Source organism: Cydia splendana, chromosome Z (assembly GCF_910591565.1).
Source record: "Cydia splendana chromosome Z, ilCydSple1.2, whole genome shotgun sequence".
Classification (NCBI taxonomy): domain Eukaryota; kingdom Metazoa; phylum Arthropoda; class Insecta; order Lepidoptera; family Tortricidae; genus Cydia; species Cydia splendana.
In genome coordinates this window covers 15,536,583-15,564,301 of record NC_085987.1, presented here as the reverse complement: position 1 = coordinate 15,564,301, position 27,719 = coordinate 15,536,583, and the positions used below count along the sequence as shown (strand labels likewise).

Below are 27,719 nucleotides of genomic sequence, written 5' to 3'. Positions count from 1 at the left end.
AGTATTAGGTTAATGAGGAATTTTAAATGCCCCCTCGATTTATTTATGTTTTTAATAAAATAATTTAATAAAATATTATGATATTCACCATAGTTACTACTATACAGCCAAGAAGTAAATCCGACGCTTTTATAGGCTAACTATAGAACTTAGGACGAAATATTCACCGCCATCATGATTAAAATTAGGGTTCCAAAAGAATTTTGCTGTGACCCAGTTGCACCTACAAACTCTTTAGAAAGATATAGGATTTTTTTAAATTTAGATGTAGTCATTACTGTTGTTTCCTTTTTCAATGAGATTGGTAAAAAAAATGTGCTAATAATGGATGTCGATAAATATCTAAACCGTCACGATTTTATGCTTGTATTAAATCATTGATGATAAATCTCACCTACAATCACTAATATCACTGGGGTCTTTTTTATCAATTCATTAAAATATAAAAATATTTTGTACGGAACCACATTATGTGGCTTAGGCCTGAACTTATATAAGCAAGATATAAGTAGCCATTACAGATCAAATTGATCATTTACAAGTAGTCGTTTTCTACCTTTATGTATCTAACTCGGTTTATAAACGACATAACAACTCAGCTATAACGCTGTTGTCTTTTAAAAGAAAAAACAAAACCACTATACAACAGTTTTGTGATATAAAAGAGTCATTGTGACGTTTACAGCGATGAGATATAATAGGGATTTAAAAACTACTAAAGCGCTTTTTAACGCTATAAATATGTCCCAAAAACGCTACTATAGAGCAAAACAGTTCTATAATAGTGTTCATATGACTACTAAAGTATTATGTACTATAGCAGTGATCTCTAAAGCCACTATATCCTATAATCGTTGTATAGTTGGGTTTTTGTCACTGTTTAAACACAAAACTATAGCGGCTTGCAGGGAACCTTAATAGCGCAAACTACTAAAGTATTATGTACTATAGCAGTGATCTCTAAAGCCACTATATCCTAAAATCGTTGTATAGTTGGGTTTTTCTCACTGTTAAAACACAAAACTATAGCGGCTTGCAGGGAACCTTAATAGCGCAAACTACTAAAGTATTATGTACTATAGCAGTCATCTCTAAAGCCACTATATCCTAAAATCGTTGTATAGTTGGGTTTTTGTCACTATTAAAACACAAAACTATAGCGGCTTGGCAGGGAACCTTAATAGCGCAAATTAGTTGCATAAAAGTGATTCCAAATACTATTATACAGTAATATTGCTCTATAGTGATTATATTTGAACCTGTTATAGTACACGCCTGTAACGGCTCTATAAAATGATGATGTAAACCTTTACATCAATTGCTTATAGAATATATTAGCTGTATAAGCCTATAGAGCAAAAAGGTGTTGCCAAGCGCTTTTATACGACAGGTGGTCATCTCTGAAACCTTAATACGACGTCTATACAAGCTTTTAGCGATAAAAACTAAAATTATAGGACTAAAATGTTACTTGGGATATCATTCAAAACGACGTAACCATTCCAAATAGCTCTGCGGCCGGAGGTCGCATACACTACAGTTATGTAGCGCAGAAACAAAACAGTTTAAATCTCCTCATAGGATTTTTATTGACCGAGCGAAAACGAGGGTCTCCGTTTCAGCTTTGGCAGAAATGCTTTCCAAGTTACATTTCTTTGAAAAATGTTCAAAATTATGGAAATTGTCACTAAAGATTATTTTGAGTCGGCTGTGATAATGATTCAAAGAAGCACTTTTATATTTAGTATTTTTAAGATTACCAGTGGTCTACAGTCTACAGCTCAAAGAGCCACTAGTTAAAGTTAATTTAAATTTATTTATAAACTTTAGTTATTAAGTTTATTTTAAGTATACATCAGGGTGGAGTATTTCTAGAGAAGGATAGTGTTATCTAATTTTCTAATTGATCTGTAATCGAATATTATAATCGTAAAGCTGGATTAAAAAATTAAAATATAACCATTAAAATGAAATATTAAAAATATCAGTGACAACCCTACAAAGTTATTTACATTTTAAGGCGCTCTTATACTCGAGTTTTACGTTTTCAAGGGGGTGAAGCAGACGCGTGGTAGATCGGGCAGGCGGGCGCCCCGCGCGGCGCACCGCACCATTCCCGCGCAGCACGTCTACGTCCTTATTCTAACGACATCGGTATTCTGAATTGTCAGTTCCGGGATTTTTAGTTCGGCAATTAATATTGAATAAGATTTATTAGTAAATTCGAATTTTGATGAGTACTTAATGAAATTAAAAACCGGACAAGCGCGAGTCTTACTAATAGGGTTCCGTTTTACCCTTTGGGTAGGGAACCCTAAAAATGGTAGGTAAGACGGTGAGGTCGGTGAGTGTACCTAAATAATTATTAATTATATACAATATGAGTGTATACTTGACTGGTCATGTTGTTGTAAAAATCGATTTCGACTGGCAAAACATATTATTTTTTGGAATCCGAAATTGCCGGTTGCTTGATCGAATTCTTGACTGGAAGTGAGATAGTTGATATTAAAGGTCCCTTGTTTTAGTTTTTCGTAAATAACTCTTAAACGGTGGCGCATAGCAAAATTTTTCTTAAACATAAGTAATCTGCATAAAATTGCCTACAAGAAAGATTCCGTACAATTTTTCGCTAGGATCAATATTCAAAGAGATATTAAGGCGGGAAAGTTAATTATAATCACTTTTCGAAGGTCTCTTTTTATTGTTTTTCGTAAATAACTCGTAAACGGTGGCCAATATAAAAAAAAAATGTTAAACGTTAATAATCGACACAACATTTTCAATAAAAAAAGATTTAGTACATTTTTAGCAGGGATCAATATTTAAAAAGACAATAAAGAGGGAAAGTTAATTATAATAAATTCTAAGGTTCCTTGTTTTTATTTTTTCGTTAATAATTTGAAAAGTATGACTCATAGCAAAAACAAATTTCACACAAATAATAAACATAAAATTTCCTACAAGAAACATGTAGAACACTTTTCGCTAGGATCAATATTTAAAAAGACAAAGCATCCGGTAAGTCAATTATAATCAATTTTAAAGTCCCTTTTTAGTTTTTTGTAAATAACTCGTAAACGGTGTCTCATAGCAAAATAGGTTTTTATGAATAAATAATCTTCATAAAACATCTGAACACTTTTCTCTAGGATCAATATTTAAAACGATATTAAAGGAAGAAAGTTAATCACAATCAGTTCACAGGTCGCTTTTTTTTCGTAAATAACTCGTAAACGGTGCCCCCGTTGCAAAAAAATATTATACATAAATATTGAACATAAAATTGTCCACAAAAAAGGTTTTGTACACTTTTTCGCTACGATCAATATTTAATGAGGTATTAAAGGGGGTAAGTTAATTATAATCAATTTCCAGGTCCCTATTTTAAGTTTTTCGTATATGACTCGTAAACGGTGACCCATAGCAAAATAGGTTCTTAATGTTAATTAACCCCCCTTGGCTAAAAAGTGGCCTCCATGTTTATAATTCATTTGTTTACGTAAGATGTCCGTCTTTGGGTCACGAATTTACATGTGTGTACCAAATTTCAACTTAATTGGTCCAGTACTTTTGAAGAAAATGGGCTGTGACAGACGGACAGACAGACAGACAGTCGCACGAGTGATCCTATAAGGGTTCCGTTTTTTCCTTTTGAGGTACGGGACCCTAAAAACTAAAAAAAGTGACATGTGAATTGATTATAATGAACTTTCTTCCTTTAATATCGTTTTAAATATTGATCCTAGAGAAAAGTGTTCAGATATTTTATGCAGAAAATTTTATGTAGATTATTTATTCATAAAAACCTATTTTGCTATGGGACACCATTTACGAGTTATTTACAAAAAACTAAAAAGGGACTTTAAAATTGATTGTAATTAACTTACCGGCTGCTTTGTCTTTTTAAATATTGATCCTAGCGAAAAGTGTTCTACATGTTTCTTGTAGGAAATTTTATGTTTATTATTTATGTGTAAGATTTGTTTTTGCTATATGTCATACTTTTAAAATTATTAACGAAAAAATAAAACCAGGGAACCTTAGAATTTATTATAATTAACTTTCCCTCTTTATTATCTTTTTAAATATTGATCCCTGCTAAAAATGTACTGAATCTTTTTTATTGAAAATTTTGTGTAGATTATTAGTTCATTTTTTTTATATTGGCCACCGTTTACGAGTTATTTACGAAAAACTAAAAAAAGGGACCTTTAATATCACATATCTCACTTCCAGTCAAGAATTCGATCAAGCATCCGGCAAATTCGGATTCAGCGGGGTCTAATTAGGTTAAAAAACCCGGTTGCCAAAAAGTAATATTTTTTGCCGGTAGAAATCGATTTTTACAAAAATGTGACCAGTCTAAATTATTCAATTTGATTAATTTTATAGCCTTTTAAAATATGTTTACACAATTTATCAATCGTGACTGAATTCCGGATTGGTTAGATGGGTGTGTGCCTTTGCTGCCCAACTTGATATAAAATGACAATATGACGGACGAATGTCTGAAATGTCACCGTATTTAAGAATTATTTTGCTTTTCTTCGTAAGTATGTTGAAAAACATTGTGTGTATAACATATTTGCATATTTATACGGTGATTACCCATTTTATGTAACGTCCGCTAAACTAGCACAGGTCCGACGCTGACAGTGGTCACGGGCGTACTGGCGTGAGGAATAGGCGCAAGGTATTGCCGCGTAGGGTGTAATTTAGTAGGCAAAATGTTGAATTCATCAAATGATGAATGAAAAAATTAACGTATCGATAAAAGGACAAGCAATAATGAAGATTTACTTAAAAGCTATCGACTGAAGTAAGTTTCATATACATTTTCGTCCTAGTACTTCTAACATAAGGAAATAAAGACAGTGTTAGGCATGTTTTCAACTTAAGATTCTATCGAGAAAATAATGAGCCGTCGTGTTTCTGACAAGCAATAACGTAGTTCAAGGACTGAAGTTATACATACTAGAAAATAATGCGTGAAATCCTTGTAAAAGTCTGTAAATATGGTGACAAAAAAGTGCATTTTACTACACACCGCGCCTTAAATTGACACATGTCATGTCATTTATAGGAGCTACTTCCTAGGGTTGAAACATACAGATTTTTGCACTACTGTTCAACAAAATGTGTCTCAGAAACTTGATTAATAAGTGAAAAATAAAGTAAGTACCTACCTATAGCCTAAACAATTTCCCGTTTGTGTAAATACCCGATATATGTAAATTCCATTTTCAATAACACCAAAAACAATCACAATTGTTGTTTTCTATAGTTGTTGTTTTTATTTATTTTAGTTTAGGCAGTATAAATACTTAACACAATATTTTATTATTATACAATATTTTTTTGATAAAATGTAAGGAATCGAATAGTACCACCATTTTTCCCTTTAAAAATACTTAACTTTAGGATCTTTGCGGTCTTGTATTTTTATTATTATTCTTATTCCCATATATTTTTTAAGTTTCCAATTTAGGTATTGTGATAAATTGCTCATTTTCTATCACACTATCAGGCCACACCCAGTATAGGTATTTAACTAGATTTAGTTATATACTTAAGTAAAATTCAACATGTGTCAACAACCCTATACATAAGGCAAAGGCATGCTTACAAAGCATTTTGGGCTTCGAGCAACACGGAAGGGAGGCGGCATTCGCACTATTTCCCCTCTGCCGAGGTACAAGATTAGCGCGTCAATCTAATCTAGCGCGGGTAATAAAACTAGTTGCACTTGGATTTTTCACTAGACCGAGTCCAGACGCGCGCGTGAACACTGCTGCACAAAAATGCCTGTTTGCTCGGTTTTTTGTTATAAAAAGAGGTTGGGGACATCAAATTTACAAAAAGAAAGTGTTACATTTCACATGTAATATTTTTTTTACATATCATACGTTTAATTACATTGAAACACAATTATTATATTTTAGTCTCATGTAATTGTTGGATTTATCGATTTTGCTCGCTCAGTACAAATTGCGGATCGGTCGAGCGACAAATCCGACTTCTCATCTCTCAGAATACAATAACATACTTCAACGAAAATATGTTAGTGTGCGTGTTGTGACACTTGTCACTCGTCCGTACACAAAAGGAGATCGAGGTTTGCAAGATTTGTCTTTGACGTGTGTCATTTTCTATGTATTTGTGTCGTTATTACAGATTGGATTTTGTATGTAAGTGTGTGAGAAGTGCGACTGTGTGCACCTTTCCCCCCGCGAAAAATGGCAGAAAGATTTGTACGGTGAGATATCGCTTGGGCCCCTCCCTTCCGATGTGTCGGAAGCCGGTGTTGCTCGAAGATTTTGGGCGACTAATCACAACCATCGATTATGTAGGTAGGTGACACGTCTCACGTCAGTAACTTTGAATATTTTTTTTCTAGGATCTGGTAATAATCATAGTGTTGTTTTAAACACTCGCTGTATTTACGTGTTACCTACATGAATAAAAAAACTGTGCGAAGTATGCTTGTTACCTGTTACCAATTAATTAAGTATGTAATAACACGCATGTTACACCGAAATATCGCACTTTGAAAATCTACCCCTTCCTACAGTTACATGGCCAACGTTGTAATCAAACGCACATGTGTCAGTTAGGTTTTTAAATATACCTGCCTATGTGATGAAAATTTGGAAATAAATTCCCGTTGTATGGAATATAGGAAATGGGGATCGGTAACGCATGTCCTTGGCAAGCTCGACGAAATATCAATGGAATTTATTACTCCGGCAACGATAACCCAGATACCGTAAGTTGAGCGTAAAGAAAGCGGCAAGTACGGCCTCCCCGGTGGTAGCGGGTAGTACGGCGGGTCCTGTCGGTATCGTCGCACGTAAGCCTGATTTACTTCAAAACTTTCTACGCACGCACTCAGCTCTTTTGCACTGTTTTATTTTGTCCATAATTTTTTTTCACATTGAAATACATAATCAGATTTTTTTTTTTTATTTGATAATTGTGTAACCGGTTTCCCTATCAATTAAGGATTATAACTTTTATGGGTTCTCAAAGTAGATTTATTAATCTACCGTTATTAATTGAGTTATTAGTTATTACTGTTATTAGGCATTAAGCATAAATGCTATCGAATATTCCGAAAGATAATTTTATAGTTAATTAAGTAGGTATACACTTAAATAATAAATTAAAACTAATAAAATAAATACCCAAGAATTTGTATAATCATTGGTTCGTTCTGTAAAAATACCACTAACGCGTAGTATGTATAGGTATTAGCCTAAGTTTATGTTACGCGAATGCTTATGCGTTTGATGTATAAGTACGTACATCCAGACAGAGTTACTTTCGCATTTATGTATGATATTAATAGTTTTACAGTACATCTGGTGCTCCATTACGACACCATGTGCTATATAAGTATCTTAAGCACATTATGTAACTACGTCGAAAATTTAAAGGACCATGTACAGTCAAGTGTAAAAATATAGGTGCATTCAATTTACTCAAAAATATGTCCCATTTCGCTGACATAAGAGCTAATCAATCATATGGGACATATTTTTGAGTATGATGAGTGTACCCATGTTTACACACTTGACTGTACTGTAAAATGTTATACGATCCTTGTATCGTAAATAACTATAATGTATATGTAATAGTATGGATTAAGCCGTGACATTTCGTAACTTCCAATTTATTTTGTTACAGATCATGAAAAAAGGCTACTAACAATAACAAATTCACATCTATGAACTCATCATGAGCTTGTTTGTTGATTTGCGCCAAATCCAAACATCCGTATCTAATCTCTCGGAGATGGTGGATAAAATATCTACGTCGGTCGGCAAGGAAAAACACAAGGACGCTCGCTCACTTCACGATGATTCCGTGCTCTTCGACGAACGCCCGACCTACAAGCCTACGTTGGGATTCGGGGTTCGTTTTTCTCAGAGTCAAGAGGATGTTTATAAAAATATGCCTTCATCGCGCCTACGTAGTCATATGTCACTTCCAAATTTGGGTAAAGGAAGTGGAGTTTTCGATAAAACTAACATGGCTCATGAGAGTGGCTCTAAAATACTGGAATTAGATGATAAATACATCGAAAATTCCGCTAAAGCCACCATACAATCCTTGTCTGATAATATTAGCGATTGGATTATGACCTCTACATATAAGAGACCACATTTTGATGATAATGGAGACACGCATCCTATGGACTTTGTAGAGTATGTAAAGTATTACATATCTGAGCTGAACATGCCTGAAGAAAAACAACTTGCTTTTATTATATCATGCTTCGATGGTGTGCCTCTTATGTGGGCTCGCTGTTTCAAAAGTGAATTCAAAGACATAGACAACTTCTTCAAAGCGTTTGAAGAAGAATTTTGGGGGGCTGACAGACAAAAGGCTGCCCTGTATGATATGAAGTTGGGAAAGTATGACGAGACTAATCAACATATGCCTATGTCGGAATATTTTTTGCAGAAAGTTTCTAGTTATAGACACCTAAATCCACCGCCCTCCGATCTGGAGATCGTGTACTCATTGGCAGCTCACTTTCCATCAGCCGTTGAGCTGGAGTTGCGGCTGTCCCCGAAGCCGACGCTACGTGAAGCTTACAGGATGCTGAGACGCAGAGAGGGCCAAGCGTCAGACTTCCTTCCGAATTACTTGTACGAAATGTGCGAGGCATTCCAACGCGGCCAGAGACCGGAGTCGGCGCGTCGCCACGACGCCGGGCTTGCGACAAGCTCGACAGAAAAACATTCCTAGAAAAACGCTGCATTTTTTTACATTGTATCTACTTACCACGGTACTTATCGTCACGAACAATCGCTTCTAATCCATTTGTGCACTTATTTAATAGCACGCACATAGTGCTTATGTTTAACTTAAAGATAACGAAATTAATGATGCTCAATAAATAGAATTGATTATAAAACGTATTGTGTTATTACTCATCCATTATTAAAATTCTAATTACTACGAGTACCTATATTACAATTAATACCTATTACGAAGTTTACGTATTAACAATCATTTTTACAAGCTTTTACAGTACAGCATCTGGTGCTACGTTACGACACCATGTGCTGTAATACGTAACTAAATACGTCAAAAATTTAAAGGATCATATATGTATTGTAAAACGTTGTACGATACACGTGCGAATAGGTAATTCGCAACTCGTGTCGATTTAAAACACTCCCTTCGGTCGTGCTTCACCTCTCGTTGCTTATTTTGTCCTTCGTTAATAGGTAACTATTATCTTGCCCTGTTTGTTATACCTACTTATTTTGTTAGTGTGGTTTAAATCTTGGAAGCTGAATTTCACTCACTTCTTATAACAATGCAATATTATCATGATATAGAACTGGTCTGATGACGGAGACAGGAGATGGCCAATGGCCATGGGAACTCTGTGATAAAACAATTTAACGCACACGAATTGTGTTAGGGTTGTTAGAATTGTCTCGATGAGTATTTTAGTTGCCTGTGGAAAGACAAGTACAGTCAGCGATAAAAGCTTGTACCAAAAGTGAACATTTTGCCATAAACTTAATCGTTTCTATAAATAAAGTCTGCCTGATTGTGCGATGAAACCTCTAAGTTAATTAACAGGTATCTACTATTAAAACTTGCATTGGAACTAAGTACAGTTTAATATGCTCCTTTCAAGGTAGCATTGGCACCCTTCCGTTTTGAATTGACACAAGTAATAAATGTGTGAAGCATTTGCAAAGTACCTACTGTTTATACTAAACCCATACCAAATATACCTACCTACCTATCATAGGCTCACGTGGATACACGAGCTGCCTATGTTGAATTGTATACCTACTATGTACTTCTACTGCATCGCGATATTCGGATGCATCATCAATTAGATAGTACATAGTTACCGCTAATTACCTAAGTCCACCTACTACTACTACCTATAGGTCTCCCTCCTGCTTAAGCGTGCCTTGCCGTTGCTAGGGCGTTATAACTTATTATAACAAAACGTTGTTTGGTTGACACAGGGCGCTGCACGAGAGCGAAGGCAACTGGACGGAGGTTGACTGCACGACGGCGAGGCGCGATGGAGCGCTGTGGGCCGGCCAGGTAATTTAACCCAGCGAATTACGAAGTTAAATATTTAAGCATTTCGCTTTTAACTTAAACTGTAAACGGCAGTCAACATTTCTCAAATACACGTTGAATTGAAAGACTCAAGTTTCGGTGTTATGCATTTTGTACTTACCTAGTTTATCCTCTTGAGTCCTCACATATACCTACTTAAGTACCATACTCTTTGCACCCCACGTACCTATAAACTTTTTTGAGTAACTTAATATTACCGATTCAACCTTCGAGCAACACCGGCTTCCGACACATCGGAAGGGAGGGGCCCAAGCGATATCTCACCGTACAAATCTTTCTGCCATTTTTCGCGGGGGGAAAGGTGCACACAGTCGCACTTCTCACACACTTACATACAAAATCCAATCTGTAATAACGACACAAATACATAGAAAATGACACACGTCAAAGACAAATCTTGCAAACCTCGATCTCCTTTTGTGTACGGACGAGTGACAAGTGTCACAACACGCACACTAACATATTTTCGTTGAAGTATGTTATTGTATTCTGAGAGATGAGAAGTCGGATTTGTCGCTCGACCGATCCGCAATTTGTACTGAGCGAGCAAAATCGATAAATCCAACAATTACATGAGACTAAAATATAATAATTGTGTTTCAATGTAATTAAACGTATGATATGTAAAAAAAATATTACATGTGAAATGTAACACTTTCTTTTTGTAAATTTGATGTCCCCAACCTCTTTTTATAACAAAAAACCGAGCAAACAGGCATTTTTGTGCAGCAGTGTTCACGCGCGCGTCTGGACTCGGTCTAGTGAAAAATCCAAGTGCAACTAGTTTTATTACCCGCGCTAGATTAGATTGACGCGCTAATCTTGTACCTCGGCAGAGGGGAAATAGTGCGAATGTCGCCTCCCTTCCGTGTTGCTCGAAGGATTCAACAAATGAAAACTTATCTAAAAAAGAAAACAGACACAAACAAATCTTAAAAGCGTCAACACACTGCCGAACCAAATCCCAACCCTGGAGCGGTTCGATAAAAAAGAAAGAAAGCTGCATGTCCATTACTTGTTTGGGGGAATACCCCCAAACCAACTAATAAGTTGGCTTGGCAGCTCCTTCAAATATATTAGTTACTAAAAAACCAAAAATAAATTTATTTCATAATTAAAGTAAGTAACACAAACTAAACATAAAACTAATTAAATATAAATATAAACTAAATAAGTAAGTATAAAATAAATTACCTACTGAAGCCCGCCCCGGGCTGCCCACGACGCAAAGGTGCCCATCACGCTCGCTGCGTTGCCGCGTTGGATTGCGATGGACAACCTTTGCATCAGGAAAAACCCGGAGCGGGGGTCAAGGTTGCCAAAAGGTTGTTTTATTTTATCTAAAAAAAGGTTTTCTTACAGAAAGAAGGATTTATTTCTCAATTTTTAGTTTCATTCTGCAATATAGTTCCTGTCTGGTCAAACAGTCATGTCATTAAAGAGTGTCGCGTTTCGGGTACCCTAATTTTACGGTGGACCTGAATCCATCAAAATTTGAGGAGATCCCTCAATTCCCCAATGGTACCCCATCATCAGAACTGAACCTTGCGAATCTTAGATACTTGGTTAACAAACGAATTAACGAAGAAGACAAAATAAATCCCAATACTTGACATATGCGTCGTTGAAAAGTTCCGTTGTGGTCTTCACCACCAGTTCCACTTCATCATATACATTTTTTTAATGCAAATTGTTTGTTGATGAAAATACAAAAACGTTATATGTATGCTTATATAAGATTTGAATCGTTCCCTTAATGCCTCATGGATCCCATCATCAGACCTGAATTGAATTTTGACAAAAATGGGACCAATTTACTTTCAAACACAAATAATAATTTTACAAATCGGTTCAGAAATGACGGGGTTCTGAGGTGGGGTTTTGAAGTCGATTAAAAACAAAACAGCTGCTTCTGGGTCTCACGAGGTTAAAATATAATCTTGTATGACCCTCAGTCAATATTTTATAAATGCTGATCAAAAATGTGTAGATACATAATTATAATTCGTAGCAATTTTTTGCGTATTAAGGAATACCTGTCTCCTCAGGTGAAGGTATACTTAAAAAAGTAGTGTGTAAAATTGTAGTAACAAATAAATAGATAATAGTTATTTGTTTTACAAGGGGGCAAAGTTATTGTTTAACCGCTCGTGCTAATATTGATACCCGAGCAAGCGAAAGATTCCAAAATTGAACCACGAGCGCAGTGGCGTAGCTAGCATGGGTGGCACCCGGGGCGGAAATTGTGGGTGTCACCCCAAAATTCAATCAAAATTGTAAAATATGTTTATTATTTTACAATTATAAAATTACGTTTAATATTCCATAGCTCACAATTTACTCCATCGCTTTCATGGTTGTTGCCTCTGCGCGCGTTCTATGACACGGGCAAGGACAGCATCCGCTCGGTGTAACCCACATTTCATAAGTGTCATAAGGGTCTACATGTTGGCCTGGGCTCCGCGCACGCCTCCCAAAGGTCCGAGTCATCATTGTCCCGTGAAAGATATACAAATAATTTACGTTAAAAAAAAATTAAAAACTTTTTTTGCCAAGTGCGCGATTTCAAAGAGATTCTGTAAAATCCCATTTTACAATGAATTTCAAATAGTCCAGATTACAGAAATAATCACATAATTAAAAAAAACTTTCTGAATAAAAAAACCTACGAGGCACCAACATATTATTGTTACATACCAGGAACCCCGAGAGATTTTAACCATGCATTTCTGAGGCCAAAATAAGGAAAAAATACTAAGAGTTTACGTCAATTTCGCCAAAATAAAATTGTTTTTCGATTTTTTGTACATAAAATGTAAATGCTATAATTTGTAAAACTGACACCCAAAAATAATTTTTACTTTTTTTTGTCAATTACAGAAATAATCACAATTAAAAAAAAACTTTCCAAATTTGCTAAACTTTCCACATGAGAATTTCTCGTTTTTCGATTTTTTGTACATAAAATGTAAATGCTATAATTTGTAAAACTGTCACCCAAAAATAATTTTAACTTTTTTTTGTCAATTACAGAAATAATCACATAATTAAAAAAAAACTTTCCAAAGTTGCGAAACTTTCCACATGAGAATTTCTCGGTAACTTCTGAGAATGTTCTCGAGAACGAGAATTTATTTATTTATCGTAGTTTATACCATGAATATTCACGATAATTTAGGTGTAGTATCCTTACCCCCAGAAAATTCCGACTTTTGGTCTACCGCTTCCGGTCAGAAAAATGTATGACAGCCCGGCCAAACGGTCAGACCTAGGTGGGGGGTGCTCGACCAAATGTCATATTGACGCCGCCATGTTTTTTTTCAATATGGCCGACTTTTTTTTTTAATTTTTTCAAGTTTGTTTTTTTTGGAAAAATGCTACAATTGCGGGAAAACTGGCCACTTTTATTTTGTATGGCAACTTTTAAACGGTGCGTGATAGGTGGGGGGGGCTCGACCAAATGTCATAGAGGGCCCCGAGACAAAACAAACTGCATTAAAAAAAAATGGCCGACTTTTTTTTTAATTTTTTTCAAGTTGGTGCGAGCGCGCTGAGATTTGGCATGGCGGGAGATAGAGGCCTCTAGATTCCTATGTCAAAAAAAAGTTTTTTTGGAATAAATCCAACATGGCGGAACAATAATTTCCATGTTCTGAGAACATTCTCGAGAACGTTTCCGCTTTTTGGGAATGTTCTGCAATTTGTACATTGCTATGCTGGTGCTACTGGACTATGAAACTAGGCGAATTCCAAAACAGTTTATAGGACATTTTAGTCTTTAAATATGATCAGGAATATTCTGTCAAAATCTCTCGGGTTCCTCGTGGGCATGTTGTATATTATTTCCTTAATGGCGGTTGTGCAATCTGCCACAGTTTTACGAATTTTTATAGATGGCACTACTGATGTTCACGGTCGGGTGTCACCCCCCAAATGGGTGACACCCGGGGCGGGCCGCCCCCGCCGCCCCCCCCTAGCTACGCCACTGCACGAGCGTAGCGAGTTCTTCGAAAAATGGAATCTTGAGCGTTGCGAGGGTTCAAAGCACGAGGGTTAAACAAAATTTACCCCCGAGTGAAACACAAAATTTTTCACCATACCAACCCGAAGCAAATATTAAATGTAAAATATCAACAAAATCAAACCAAATCAAATTCAAATGAATGTTATTAAAGATATATCATCCAAAAATCATCATTTAAAAGTCAATTCTACATTCTACTAGCAAACGTAAGAAAACAACTCAAAATTGGCATTTGATTACTTTGCCTCACATGTGAATAAAATGCAACTTTGCTGGGTCAAAAAGATCACTGTGTTATGTCTTTCCTGTAGACATACACAAGAGTTAAGGGCTATAAAGGTTAATTTTCTTATTTAAACCCTAATCCACGTGAAAAGGTCCTCCTTTTATTTACAGAACTATGATAAAATCATTACTTACATGCCCACAAGCTGTTAACTATTGCCCACAGGAGAGAAAACTAGTGTGTTCGCGCGAACTGTACATTTTTCTTTTTGACCCTGCTATCAGTTTTTGAAGTGCAAAGTAAGCCTTACCGAGCTGGTGTGGTGAAAATGTCGTTTTAGGCTCGCGCGTGCCGACGGCAGCCGGGGGCGATGGCGCACGTGGCGGCGGCCGCGCGGCTGACGCGCGCCGCCTGCCTCGCCGCGCACGCCGGCGACCGCTGGAACTGCTCCTCTATCGAGCGCTCGCCCAACTACTCGCCGGACCTACTCACCGGTAAGTGTCTAATAACTCCTCATATGAGACGTTATCTATGAAAAGGGACCTTATTGTCGATGGCGCTTACGCCATTATTAACGATGCTCCGATATAAACACAATGCCGCGCGACGCTGTGCGGCGTAAGCGCCTTCGACAATAAGGTTTTCTAGGTTTCCCTTTTCATAGATAATGCCCCATATAATTATACAGCACGAGCCACTGTACTGCGAATTCCAATTTTCTATGGGGGGGGGGGGGGGGGGGGGGGGGACAACCATGAGCGCCTAATTTATTTTAAATTTACCGCCTTTTTCTACTGATAGAAATGGCTTGCCAAACTATAGGTAACCGATGTCAAGACGCTGCAGACTTGCTGCAAATAGATTTACAAGTTAGCACCGAATTTTCAAATATTGTAAATTTGCCTTTAGCGGATTTCCGGTGGTGAAGAAAGCGAATGAACCCAACATGACGTACTCACTCGCAGGTCATTCCTATTTTTCAGTAGCCAGTAGTAGCAATGCAAGTCGTAAGTACCTAGCTTAAAGAACTTTCCGCTCGCCTGTAAGTAGGCGCCTACATATTTTATGTATAACGGGTCTAATATTATACGATAAGTATTAAGCCCCCTCCAGACTATGCGCGTGAATCGCGGCGAAGCCGCGAACGCAAGTGTGGAGTCGATTTTCGCAGACAGCGAAATCGACTCCACACTCGCGTTCGCGGCTTCGCCCGCGATTCACGCGCATAGTCTGGAGGGGGCTTTACACACAGAGTATGGAAAATGTCCATAAATAAACTCGGGCCTACATTGATGCCACTTTGTGCCCATCCCATAGCCGTGCCGTAGCACTGTCGTAGCGTTGTTGTAGCGCGTCGTAGCTTTAAAAAACCCGCCGGGTTACTTTCCGTAGTTTAGTGCCGACTTCACAAAACAGTTTGAAATGCCATTCAAATTATTTACAATCACATCTTATTAACAATGAGCCCCTCGACATAAAATAGGTACTAGGGTTGGAAGTAGTTCCATACTGGTCTTCATGAGCACTTCTGTTTCATTAATTAGCTCCGTTTAAATAGCATATTTAGCCCTCGATCTCTCAATTCGTCATAAATCGCATCATGAACTAGATTTCGACAAAATTGGGTAATCTGTGAATATATAATATACAATCAAAAAATAACTTAAAAAATCGGCTGTGCATGTCGGAGTTCTCAAATAAGACACATTAAAAAAAACATACAACTGAATTGAGAAACTCTACCTTTTGACTGAATTGAGAAACTTCTCTTTATGAAATTTGGAAGTCGGTTAAAAATACCAAAATATATATTATATACCTTTTAAGAAGGGGCCATTAATTTATTACGTAAGACTCTTTTTGCCAGATTTGGTCCCCTCCCCCCTATGTAAGAAAATATAAAAATATATCGACCCATTCCCCTTGTTAAATATTTATTACGTAATCAATCTAAAGGAAAAACTGAATACACGTTTAGTTTCCATTAATTGATATTTTTCAAAGTAACAAACTTTACGAACATTTATTTGTACCTGCTACAAAGGTACTTTATTAATATTTTTTTGGGAATTACTTTGGTTTTATTTTTGGAAAACGTTAACCATAGCGCGCTTTTTCAAAGTGTACTTAGCTCTGCGCATTTTTTGTGGTTTTACGTAAGAACTATTAAGAATCCTTACCACCACCTTGTAAGAAAAAATAGGACCTTATCGACCCCCCTCACCCCCTAAATCAGTATACGTAATAAATGAATAGCCCCGAAGTACTGTGGAGTTTTAGGATTTTTTAAGGAGGTGGTCATACTCACGGCCATAGGAACTTTGTGATACTGATAATACAACGCAACTTAATTGTATTTGGGTTTGTTATACTTAATTGTCTCGATGAGTATTAGTTACCTGTTGAAATAAAAATTACAGTCAACGATAAAAGCTTGTACCAGTACCTATTAAAAATGCATTTTTGACAAAAATAAAACTTAGGTGTTTTTTTTATATCTTCTTTATAAACTGAGACGTTTGCTTGACAAACACTCAGACACGACCATGATTAAGTAGGGTAACTACATTGATAGTAGTTTAGATTATTTTGAAGACTTTTTAAATCCCAAGAATAATGTGAATGATAAGGGAAAGGAACTTGGTCTCGTTGTTTATATGAGTGGCGGTATTGTACGGGAGCGGCCAACGGAACGGCAGCGCCCGTTTCTTTCAGCGAGCGCTCGTTCGTTCCGCGCGCGTCGCTTATTATTTACGTGTCACAACCATGATTATTAATTACTCTCCGGGTATTTTATTTCGTTTTAAAATTATCATAAGTTCTTTGTTATCATGCCGTGAATACGGATGCTCTTTATTTAAATCTAACAAAAGTGTGCGTTGCGGCTCAGTAAATCCAGTAAGTATTCATGAAATAATGACTTTCGATAATGACAACCGCCTCTTACTCGACGTTTAAATGTTGAACGGATTAATTTATTAGGTATCCATCTGATTCCAGTATGTTTAGTTGCTTTACGCTTTATACATGGTGTGTCTGACCATGGGGCTTTAAATCCAGGGCTTGATTTTACTCGTTAAACTAAGCTACTTTTACGATGGGAGCAACCCTCAAATCGGGGAAATTTTTTTGGCTTTTCCATAGAAAACGTCGACATCTGATCAGCCAAAAAGTATGAAAAATTAAAAAAAAATCGGGATTTCGAAGTTGGTGCTATAATAAAAGTTGCTCAGTTTAGCGAGTAGAATCGAGCCCTGGATTTAAAGCCCCATGGTCAGACACACACTGTAGATGTACCTAAGAAATGCTTTCCAAGAATGTTAACAGCGATAGGAAAAATTAACTACTAGGTAGAGATGTGCCGTTCTGGGGAACGTTCGCGAAAGAGAGAACATATTAGCTAGAATATTCTCGTTATCGTTCTCCGAAACGGGAATTTCCGAGTAAGTGCGAAATATGTGCACAAAATCAGATTTTTGATTTGAAAACGAATAAACTTGGTATTCTAAGGACAAAATACTCTTCACTCTCAAGAAAAAGAAGGTGCCAAGAAAGAAGAGATAAATCTCGCCAAGAACATTCCCGAAATCCATAGAGATTTTTTCCGTTTATTGGAGGAAACATATTATGTATTTAGATACTTAATGATATTTGGTTTCTCAAATAAATTTCGTATGTGTGTTTTCTTGATAGTTTAGCGACTTGGTCTCGAAACAATAATTTAAACTTAATAGAGCAAAATTATATTTGCTCCCAATAATATTCTCGAGAATGTTCTTAGCAAAATTATATGTTACTACATACGCGTATAATGTAACATAAAAATGGAAATCTTTTAAGATGAGGTGGTTTTTTTTTTTGAGATGACTATAACAACTTTGAAGTAATTTGTATACCTATTTCAAACAATGCAACATTTATTGATTATTAGCGATTTTCGATTTCAAGTCGAATAGACAAGAATTCTTAATAATGTACCTACCTACTTATTTTTTTATGATTTTTTTTTGTTTTTTCGTTAAGTAGTCCCACTACTGTATAAAAATTATAAAGTGAAATAGATATCATAGGTACCTACACTAAAACCATCTCTCTCGCTATACCGTAATACAGTAGGTAAAGGATTCGTATAGTTTGTTGTGTTCCAGTAAAATAATTACAAAACAACGTAAAAATTACCTGTCGACCTTTTTGCGAGAGAGCTGAGGTTGCCGCGTCGTTATTGCGGACTGAAAGAAGAACCTTATTGAATAAATGAACCCGTCACGCGATCGCTTCCTTACTCCACACAGGCACGAAACGCCTCGGCGTACTTTAATAGTACCAGTATTCCTATAAATACCTTCCCGTCGCCATTGTCAAGCAATAGCCCTCGGTATATGATTGTATGTCTTAATTTTTTGCAAATATGTAGCTAGATAAGAATTTAGTGATTTTAAGTTAGGTAGGTATAAAGATACGTACTACCCACCACTTCGTCTGCGTAGCATTGGTACTTCCATAATAAATTCTACATCCCCCCCCCCCCCCCCACCTTTTCCACACCCCTTAACCTTTACCCTTACACTTAGTGCCACTTGCACCATCACATTAATCCGGGGTTAACCCGTTAAACCGTTAACCCAGTGTCAAATTGTACAGGTAACCATGGTAACTCCAGGTTTAACCGGTTAACCCCGTGTTAGTGGGATGGTGCAAGTGGCCCTTAGTAGTAGGGATAGGTAAGGTTCTAAACTAATTATTTATCAACACTGTAGTAAGAGTTAATGTTAATCTAATATTAATCGGCTACGCGCTAAAGAAAGTCTGTATGTACCAACTGTACCAAGGCACATATAGGTATTAGGTATACAAGGAAGAAACTAGCAATTTCTTGAACGGTAACTTATGTTGTGGTGTGTCTGTGCTTACCTATTTACTAGGTACTTATGAATAGTAAATGTGCATTCGTAAGTAGCAATTGTTTTTCCTCGATTAGTAATGCTAATGACTTTAGTAATGACTAATGACAACAAACCACACTAAGTTATACGAATATTTTGACAATTAGCAGTGTACACTGTAGACGTTGATAGGATGATAGGTATTTATTATTTAGGAACTAGCCCCTGCCGTCAAAGTCGACTATGTACCCTACACTGTACAAATAACATGCACGATCGACGTCAAACACATGTTTACACTTTTGCATCGTTCTCCTTTATAATAAGGCGAAAAATGTAAATAAATCTTTGACGTCGACTGTACTTACATTTTTTTTAAACTGTAGGTACAATCGGGGACATTCGCATTACATTACATTGCACGACTTTGGGGAAAAAAGCGTAGGTAGGTAGGTAGGTTAGGTTCGTTAGGTAGCTTCAGATGCCCGAAGGGCTATCCGCCCAGGCCGCGTAGCCAAGATGCCAATCGCTTACGCTCCGTAACGATCGAAACGCAACTGTCACTGTCACACTAATATGGAAGAGTGATAGAGAGACATAATGCTTTTCGTTGTCGAAGCGATAGCGATTGTAACCTTGGCTAGGCCGGCTGAAATAGGAGCCCCGCGTAGCGGGGTTCTGTCAACTCAGGGTAAGAAAGAAATGTTCCGGGAAATATTGAGTTTCAATTAGGCTTTTTCTTCGAGCAACACCGGCTTCCGACACATTTTTATACGTAGCTATTTTGAGCACTAGACATATTGACTTTCAAAGTATTGTCATTAGGCATTTTGTACAAAGGAATATTGATTTTAGAAAATGAGATCGTTCAATTAAAAGTGTATTAGGACATGCATCTTTAGGATTTTCGTACATTAGACATTTTGTTTTTCGATAAAGTGAGGAACGAGCATATAAGAGGCACCTTCAAAGTTGTCGATATCCCAAGTAAAGTGCAAGAAAACCGTCTGCGCTGGTACGGACACATAATGCGTCGCGAACCGGACCACATGACGCGAAAGGTCATAAATATCAGCGAAGGAAAAAGAGGGCGCGGACGCCCACCTATGACCTGGATGAAGACCGTTGAAAACGACCTAAAGACGATGGGACTGTCACCCGAATTAACACAACGACGTCCAGAATGGCGGAAATGTATCAGGAGAGCCGACCCCAAATAATGGGATGGAGCGAGGATGATGATGATGATGATCATGATGAGACATTTTGTTTTTCGATGTTTTGTCTTTAGGTATTTCGTACTTAGGAAATTAGAAATTAGAAATTTTGCTACCTATACATATCCGTTTCAACCTATTTCTGTTTTAACTCATCTCAGTCTCCCGTCCCTAGTCCCTATAGACACAAATAATTTACTTTAGTTCTGAATCGAGCCACTATCAATCAGTTTCAATCTGAACGAGAACTAAAACTTAGGGATAGAAAGAAAGAAGGCGAACAATGGCGAAGTTTTTCTAGTTTGAGCACGGTCGCCGACATTGTGCAGTTGGCAGACATAGCCGGATGCGACTGCGAAATAGCTAGGGACCATTGTTTTTGGTCGCCACTTCCGTTCCCCAGGCCAGGCCCACTTAAGGAAATTAATTGATATGGACTACTAAATTTAAGAACATTTAGGAAATTTAGGAATAGGAAACATTTGAATTAATGAATGAAATTATATTATTCCAGAAATATTCCATATGTAATTAAAAAAACATTTATACGTGAAATACAGGGTGTAATCGTTAAGTGTAGCCAGCTGATAATTCCGTAAATATAACAGTGCTATAACCGCGAAAATCGAAGTTCGCTAATTGCGGGCATTTTTCTCTGTCACTCTAATTACACCTTCATTGGAGTAACAGAGAAAGATCTCGGCGGTTTTCGCGGTAGCCCCGCAGATATCAGAAAACTTCAAATTGATATCGAAAGTGCTTTAGCCAATGAGTAAAATACATTATTAACTTTTTTTAAATAAATGCAGAAATATCCCAAACATTAACTTCAAACCCTCCCATACATTTAGTACGACGACTCACCCCTCAAGAACGTCGATATCGTAAGAGATAAAACTGCTTGAGATTCATTATTTGCGATAATAAACTGTAATAAAATAATAAAACTACCGTTTATGAAATAATATAAGTCTTTGATTTTATTAAGCAGTATTCGCACGACGGTCTTGTAAGAACGAGATATTGTAAGGTCGTTTATCTTACTAGAATTTTTTTCTATCTGACTCTATCTTATAGATTGAAATGATAGCTGACCGAGTCGTGTAGACGCGGCCTACGGCTATAATTTGGCTCTTTGCATTTTTCTTAGTGGATACATATAAAAAAAGTAAAATGCAATAACTACTGCCGGCCTAGCCCAGGTTACAATCGCTATCGCTTCGACAACGAAACGTTTTGTGTCTCTCTATCACTCTTCCATATTAGTGCGACAGTGACAGTTACGTTTCGATCGCTACGGAGCGTAAGCGATTGGCATGTTGGCTACGCGGCCAGTAATATTATAATAACTTCCCGTCCACTAAACAGGATAATAATGGTTTGAATTTTTTAATTTGAAATTGACTATAAAGAAGAACCCGTTCACCGAAAATGTTCATTTCCGAGCATATTGGAGAAAACGTCCGTTTAATGTCAAATACAAAAAGCAATTTACCTAGGTATTAGTAGGTACCATCGCTCACACTGTTAACTGTACATCCACCTCCATAAGGTCCACCGATATACAGTTAGGAGTGTAGCTGTTTGTACCTATTTAAAAATCCGTCAACTCACCAGCGGTCAAAAAAATGCCACATTGTCTTTAACGGCGCGTGATATTGCATATGTGGGTACGAAACTAATGCCACATGCCCAATTCAACTATTTATGTATAACAATAAATATTTTCAATTTAATATATGTACATATAAGTAACGCCGCTTCTCTTACATGTGGCTTTTAAAAGAAACACAAGGGCAGTAAAGTACGACAAATCAATCAGTCCGTCCGTAAAGCCTGATGGACAATAGTGATTGAGTTATCCGCTGAAAACGATATTGTAAGTTATCTTTGGCCTGTTGAATTAAGAAGGCTATCGATATAAGGTTCGCCTTACAAAGCGATCAGCGGCGAGGGTGGGGGTACAGCGAGTCGGACAAAAGATTTAATTACACGCATGAATCAAGCGCAAGGGCGCGGGCGGGGGGCGGGTCGCGATAAGCCAGCCGAGCGGTGCAGTCGCGCGCGATCCTGCTGATGTGCCATGTGATAAAGCCTGGCGGCTGCCATTGTTTAGCCTGCCTGGCGACGCGCGTGCGGGCTCTATCAAGATTAGATTGCTTGTAATTAAGAATAAAGGATTTTATAATAGTTGATGACCATTTTCTATGCCCAACTAGATTACAGCTTGACATGAGTTTATAATTTTATCTCAAATACCTACCTATGTATGTGCATAAATGAAACGGCAAACGAGACTTTTATAAAATAAATAATAAATAAAATAAATAAATAAATATTATAAGACATTTTTACGCAAATTGACTAAGCCCCACGGTAAGCTCAAGAAAGCTTGTGTTGTGGGTACTCTGACAATGATATAAATAATATATAAATACTTAAATACATAGAAAACAACCATGACTCAGGAACAAATATCTGTATCATCAATTCATCATACAAATAAATGCCCTTACCAGGACTCGAACCCAGGACCATCGGCTTCATAGGCAGGGTCACTACCCACTAGGCCAGACCGGTCGTCACGACTAGACTTTTATTATTATATTTTGTTTGTGCACTAGGTACCTACTACATTTGAATTTCTTAATTGCTGGAAAAGTTGGAGCTTATGTTAGAATTTAGTAGGGGTTGCGTTGCTGGAGAGATGCTCTGGCGGTCTGTAAACTCAAAAAAGTAGAGTTAACATTTAAGTGAATGGAAGGATAGATCTGCTGGTCTAGTATAGTGTAGATAGATAATAAGTAATAAGACATTTTATGTATTAAGTATATATTTCCAAATACAAATGCATTATTATTTATTTGACGATTGTGCAGGTACCCGCGAGCAAGCGTACGTGTACGCGATGTCCGCAGCGGCGTTGGCGTGGTCTGTGGCGCGCGCCTGCGCGGCGGGCGCGCTGCCGGCGTGCTCGTGCGCCGCGCCGCCGCGTGCGCCGCCCCGCCCGCCGCGCCAGGCGCACGTCACGCCCGCTGAGCCGCACGCGAGGTTCAAGTGGGGCGGCTGCGGGGACAATTTTCAGTGGGCTGAGAGGTAGTTTCCTTAGAATATTAGCAAATTGTTGTGTTAAACACTGTAGTATGTCAAGGAAAATATAAAGATCACGTTTTAAAATTATTTAAAAACTTGAAACTTTTAGTTCGACAGTTTTAATTTTTACGCTATTAAGTACCTAACGATTTTAAGCACACTTTTTTACATTATTTAACCTCTCGTGTAACGTGGATCCAGGCAGAAGATTTTGAATTCTAATAGAAATCAATATCTACTAACGTCTATTCGCGTTCCGGCATATATGGTAAGCTTCATTCATCTTGATTTTATAGATTTGCCAAGCAATTCATAGACATGCATGAGATTGACGTTCGGGATGGTAAATTGGAGGAGTTGATCGAAGTGGAGACGACTACCACCGAACTACCGACCACGTTAGACCCGACCACGCCGGCGCCCGTGGTGATCCTCGTGGACGACCAGCCGGCGCCGGCGCCCGACAACGCCAGCGTGACGGCACGCCCGCGAAAGAAGGGACGCCGTGGGCGCAAACGGCTGCCGCGCTCGCCTCGTCGAGGCAGGCCCACGAGGAAACGGTTCAGACCAAGGTGTGTATCAAGTTTTAACGATTATCAGTAACGGCCTGTTTACACTTTGATTAGTGTTAATTGCGAGTTCATACATTTCCTATTTGCGCTTAGAAGCAGTTTCTATAAAGCGCGCGGTTGATTTATGCGATAAACACAGCGTTGAACGCATGCGATCAACGGAATGTAGGAAAATAATCGGCCAACAGCATGTCGGGCCATGCTAAGTGTAGGGTTTCGTTGTTACCATTCTGTCAAAATAGGCCAAACGGGAGCTATAGTAAAGTATCATGAGGGAGTACCTTTGCAGCGCTTTGTACTTAGGTAGGTCATTTTACTAAGAAAAGAAGATTTTCTGGAATAACTCAAAAACGACTAGACCGATCATATTCGCTATAGTTTTCATTGAAAGTATTTATTAAGCTTTTATTTCACGATTATTTTCATATTTTTTGGAGCCATGGTTCATAAGTTAGAGGGGGGCGGCACATATTATTATTCTTTCGGAGCGCATATTTCCGAAAATATTAACTATATCAAAAAACGGTTTTTTGAGACCTTATTCGTTTTGAAAGACCTATCCAACGATACCCCACACTATTGGGACAAAGCGAAAATTAGGGTAAACGCAGCGGTAAGCACGTTGTCATTTTTCATAGCTGCGTTTATCGCATATATAACAACCGCACGCTTTAGTACGTCTGATTGTTACGAGCCAAATATGTAGTTTTATTACCTACCCACTTTTTTCGCGTAAAACACACAGCAATAATAATTATGCTCTGTAAAATTTTGCTACATATACTCGTATGTATAAATATAGTAAGCTCGGCGCTACGGCGTAGCACTCGTAGCATACTCGACTCGTAGTATGTAGTAGTTTTAACACTGAAAGCTTTCAAACAAGTTAACGGGCCAATGGGCCATCAACCACTTTACAAATGTTTAATGTCATTCTCAGATACGATTTTGAGGATGGGAGTTCCAGATACCGCAACTTGGAGTATCGCATGGCCGCCGACGACCCCCGCTTCGACCCGCAGGTGGACTTGCGCACGAGACTGCAGCGCCTGCGCCCGTTCATCGCCTCCGCCAACCTCATCAACGTCCGTTTTGGCAGAAAGGTACCTACTAAAACGGGCCACACCCATTTACAAGTTGTACTGTACATGAGTACCTAACTAATACTTAGAGTGCACTTCTTAACTTCTGGGTACCAACTGTCGACTATTTTTTGTAACAAATGGCTTGTACACGCAGGCAGTATCATTAGCGATGCGCACCAAGTGCACGTGCCATGGCGTGTCAGGGTCGTGCTCGGTGCGCACGTGCTGGCGCGCGCTGCCTCCATTGGCGCGCGTAGCGGCCGCGCTCGCGGGCGAGGCGGCGCGCGCCGGCCCGCTGCGCCCGCGCCGCCGTGCGCGCCGCGCCAAGCCGCGGCTCCGCTACGTCACACCCAGCCCGGACTACTGCGAGCCCGATCCTGCGGCCGGCTCACTTGGCACACACGGAAGGTACGCTAAGTTTTTCTAGTATATCCGATTTTCTATTATTCCGATGCAACGTTTTCTGTCTCCGTTCCGGCAAAGTAATTACTACTTTTAACCAACTGTACGATCTGTTGTCTAAGCATATATGTAGGTACATAGGTACTAGGTACTATGGCTACTCGAGTGCCCTGAATGACGAAATCACGAATCTTAAACATATTTTCATATAAAGTACATAATTTAATTTGTTCTTAGAGTGCCCTGAATCAGTTTGTAAATCCATGACAGGCGGTGCAACGCCAGTGCAGGGAACGCCGCAGGTGGCTGCGGGCGGTTGTGCTGCGGGCGCGGGCGACGGGCCGTGCGGTCCACCCGACTCGAGCGCTGCCACTGCCGGTACCACTGGTGCTGCCGCGTCGACTGCCAGCTCTGCCGCATCACCTCGGAGGATCACTATTGCAATTAAAGACCCAATATCATTCCCTTAGCAGACGTAGCATAAGCAGTCTTATTAAATTTATTTGTCCTTGTCTAAATCTCGAGCTAAATCTAGTTGCATCGGCAATTACACACTACAGCTCCACACTATAAAAACTTGCATGCATATATTTACTAGACATAGTGTGATTAGTGTGATTATAGTGCTTATAGATTAAAAAAAAACGTAACCTAACCTTTTTAGGGTTTCGTAGTCACCTAAAAACCCTTATAGTTTTGCCATGTCTGTTTGTCTGTCTGTCCGAGGCTTTGCTCCGTGATCGTTAGTGCTAGAAAGCTGCAATGGAAAAGCTGGATACATAAAATCATGCATTGCGACAGAACGGTAAAATAAAAAGTATAACAAATTTTTTTTAGGGTACCTCACATACAAAACGTTTTTTCTTGAACTTTTTTTTGCTTTGTCTCAATAGTGTGGGGTATCGTGGGATAGAACTTAAGAGTGCGCCATTATTTGGCGTACCTACTGGCCATCCCAGGGACCCTTGCGTAGGCAACAGAGGTCCCCGAGCCTGCCGCCCACGGGTGAAGGGGGAAGTCGACGGTCGCACGCCAAACGCCCCGCCCTAAGCGCTTGCGGCGCAGCGGTTGGGAGACCGGATTTTCTTCCCTTTCCGCGGTCTCTCATCTTGCCATTACGTCTTCGCAGAAAGAGACCACCGCTTTCCATGATCTCTCGCTGTCTGCCATAGTCTTCACCACGGCAGGCAGGGAGAGGTCGCGCCCCACTACAGCCACCAGTGTGGCCCGCTGTTCTGTCCAAGCTGGGCATACAGCTAACGTATGTTGTGCCGTGTCTTCAGCAGCACCGCACCCGTGACATAACCTAACCTAGTGGTGGGCAAAGTACGGCCCGCGGGCTATCTCCGGCCCGCAAATGGATTTTAACCGACTCGCCGCCGGTCCTATGAAATAATTAGTGTATGGCATTGGCCCACGATTATCACAAATCAATAGTTATTTGTACAACAAGAGATCAAAGTTTGATATTTCTTCGAGTGCTTATTTTGAGTCCCGTGCAAGCGAAAGATTCTATAATAGATTCACGAGCGTAGCGAGTGAATCTAATTTAGAATCTTGAGCGTAGTAAGGGATTCAAAAGCGCACGAGATGTAAATAACTTTGATCTCGTGTAGTACACAAAATTTTTCACCCTAAGCAGTGAGAACGTACCTAGAGGGACAGAGATAATAGAACCCAAGTATATCGAACTTGTATTAGACCCCGCATGTTGAAATGACATTTGACTATAAAGGTCACTTGAATGTCATTTTGTCTCACTCAGATTAGAGTGAGCAAAATGCGATTTTGCTCACTGAGTGAGACAAAATGAATCAGTGAGCAAAATCGCATTTTGCTCACTGTTTTTAAGAAGCAAAGTACCCTTGTTCGAGCTGCTGAGGTGAAAAATAAATTTTGACCACAATTCTGGCCCTCCACTTAAATTTCCTAAACTTTCTGGCCCCCCATGAAGAAAGTTTGCCCACCACTGACCTAACCTATACCTAGAGAAGGATACCTACGAGTTAATTTTCACGTTACTTAACTAACCTACCTATGTCAAACGTTGCTTCAGGCAAATAATCATACTAATAGATATTATTAATTT

General features: G+C 38.6%; 2 protein-coding genes across 2 annotated transcripts in view; both read left to right on the top strand.

Annotated features, from left to right (window-relative positions):
- The window catches only part of LOC134804571 (uncharacterized), a 54,604-nt gene extending 27,253 nt beyond the window's left edge, over positions 1 to 27,351 (top strand). The window contains exons 2-8 of the mRNA XM_063777680.1: positions 10,008 to 10,089; positions 14,719 to 14,872; positions 23,358 to 23,574; positions 23,868 to 24,143; positions 25,084 to 25,246; positions 25,383 to 25,636; positions 25,901 to 27,351. Coding sequence (XP_063633750.1) covers positions 10,008 to 10,089; positions 14,719 to 14,872; positions 23,358 to 23,574; positions 23,868 to 24,143; positions 25,084 to 25,246; positions 25,383 to 25,636; positions 25,901 to 26,078 — 1,324 coding nt within the window. The 3' untranslated portion in view covers positions 26,079 to 27,351. The remainder of the gene's footprint in view (positions 1 to 10,007; positions 10,090 to 14,718; positions 14,873 to 23,357; positions 23,575 to 23,867; positions 24,144 to 25,083; positions 25,247 to 25,382; positions 25,637 to 25,900) is intronic.
- On the top strand, positions 6,828 to 8,778 carry LOC134804572 (uncharacterized). The gene is made up of 2 exons (XM_063777681.1): positions 6,828 to 6,853; positions 7,690 to 8,778. The coding sequence occupies exon 2, from the start codon at positions 7,741 to 7,743 to the stop codon at positions 8,755 to 8,757; it is 1,017 nt and encodes a 338-aa protein (XP_063633751.1). The 5' UTR covers positions 6,828 to 6,853; positions 7,690 to 7,740; the 3' UTR covers positions 8,758 to 8,778.
- Positions 27,352 to 27,719: the final 368 nt, after the last annotated feature.

Bases quoted from the DNA above. Each gene is read 5' to 3' on its own strand.
- LOC134804572 (XM_063777681.1), top strand. From the start codon at position 7,741: ATGAGCTTGTTTGTTGATTTGCGCCAAATCCAAACATCCGTATCTAAT.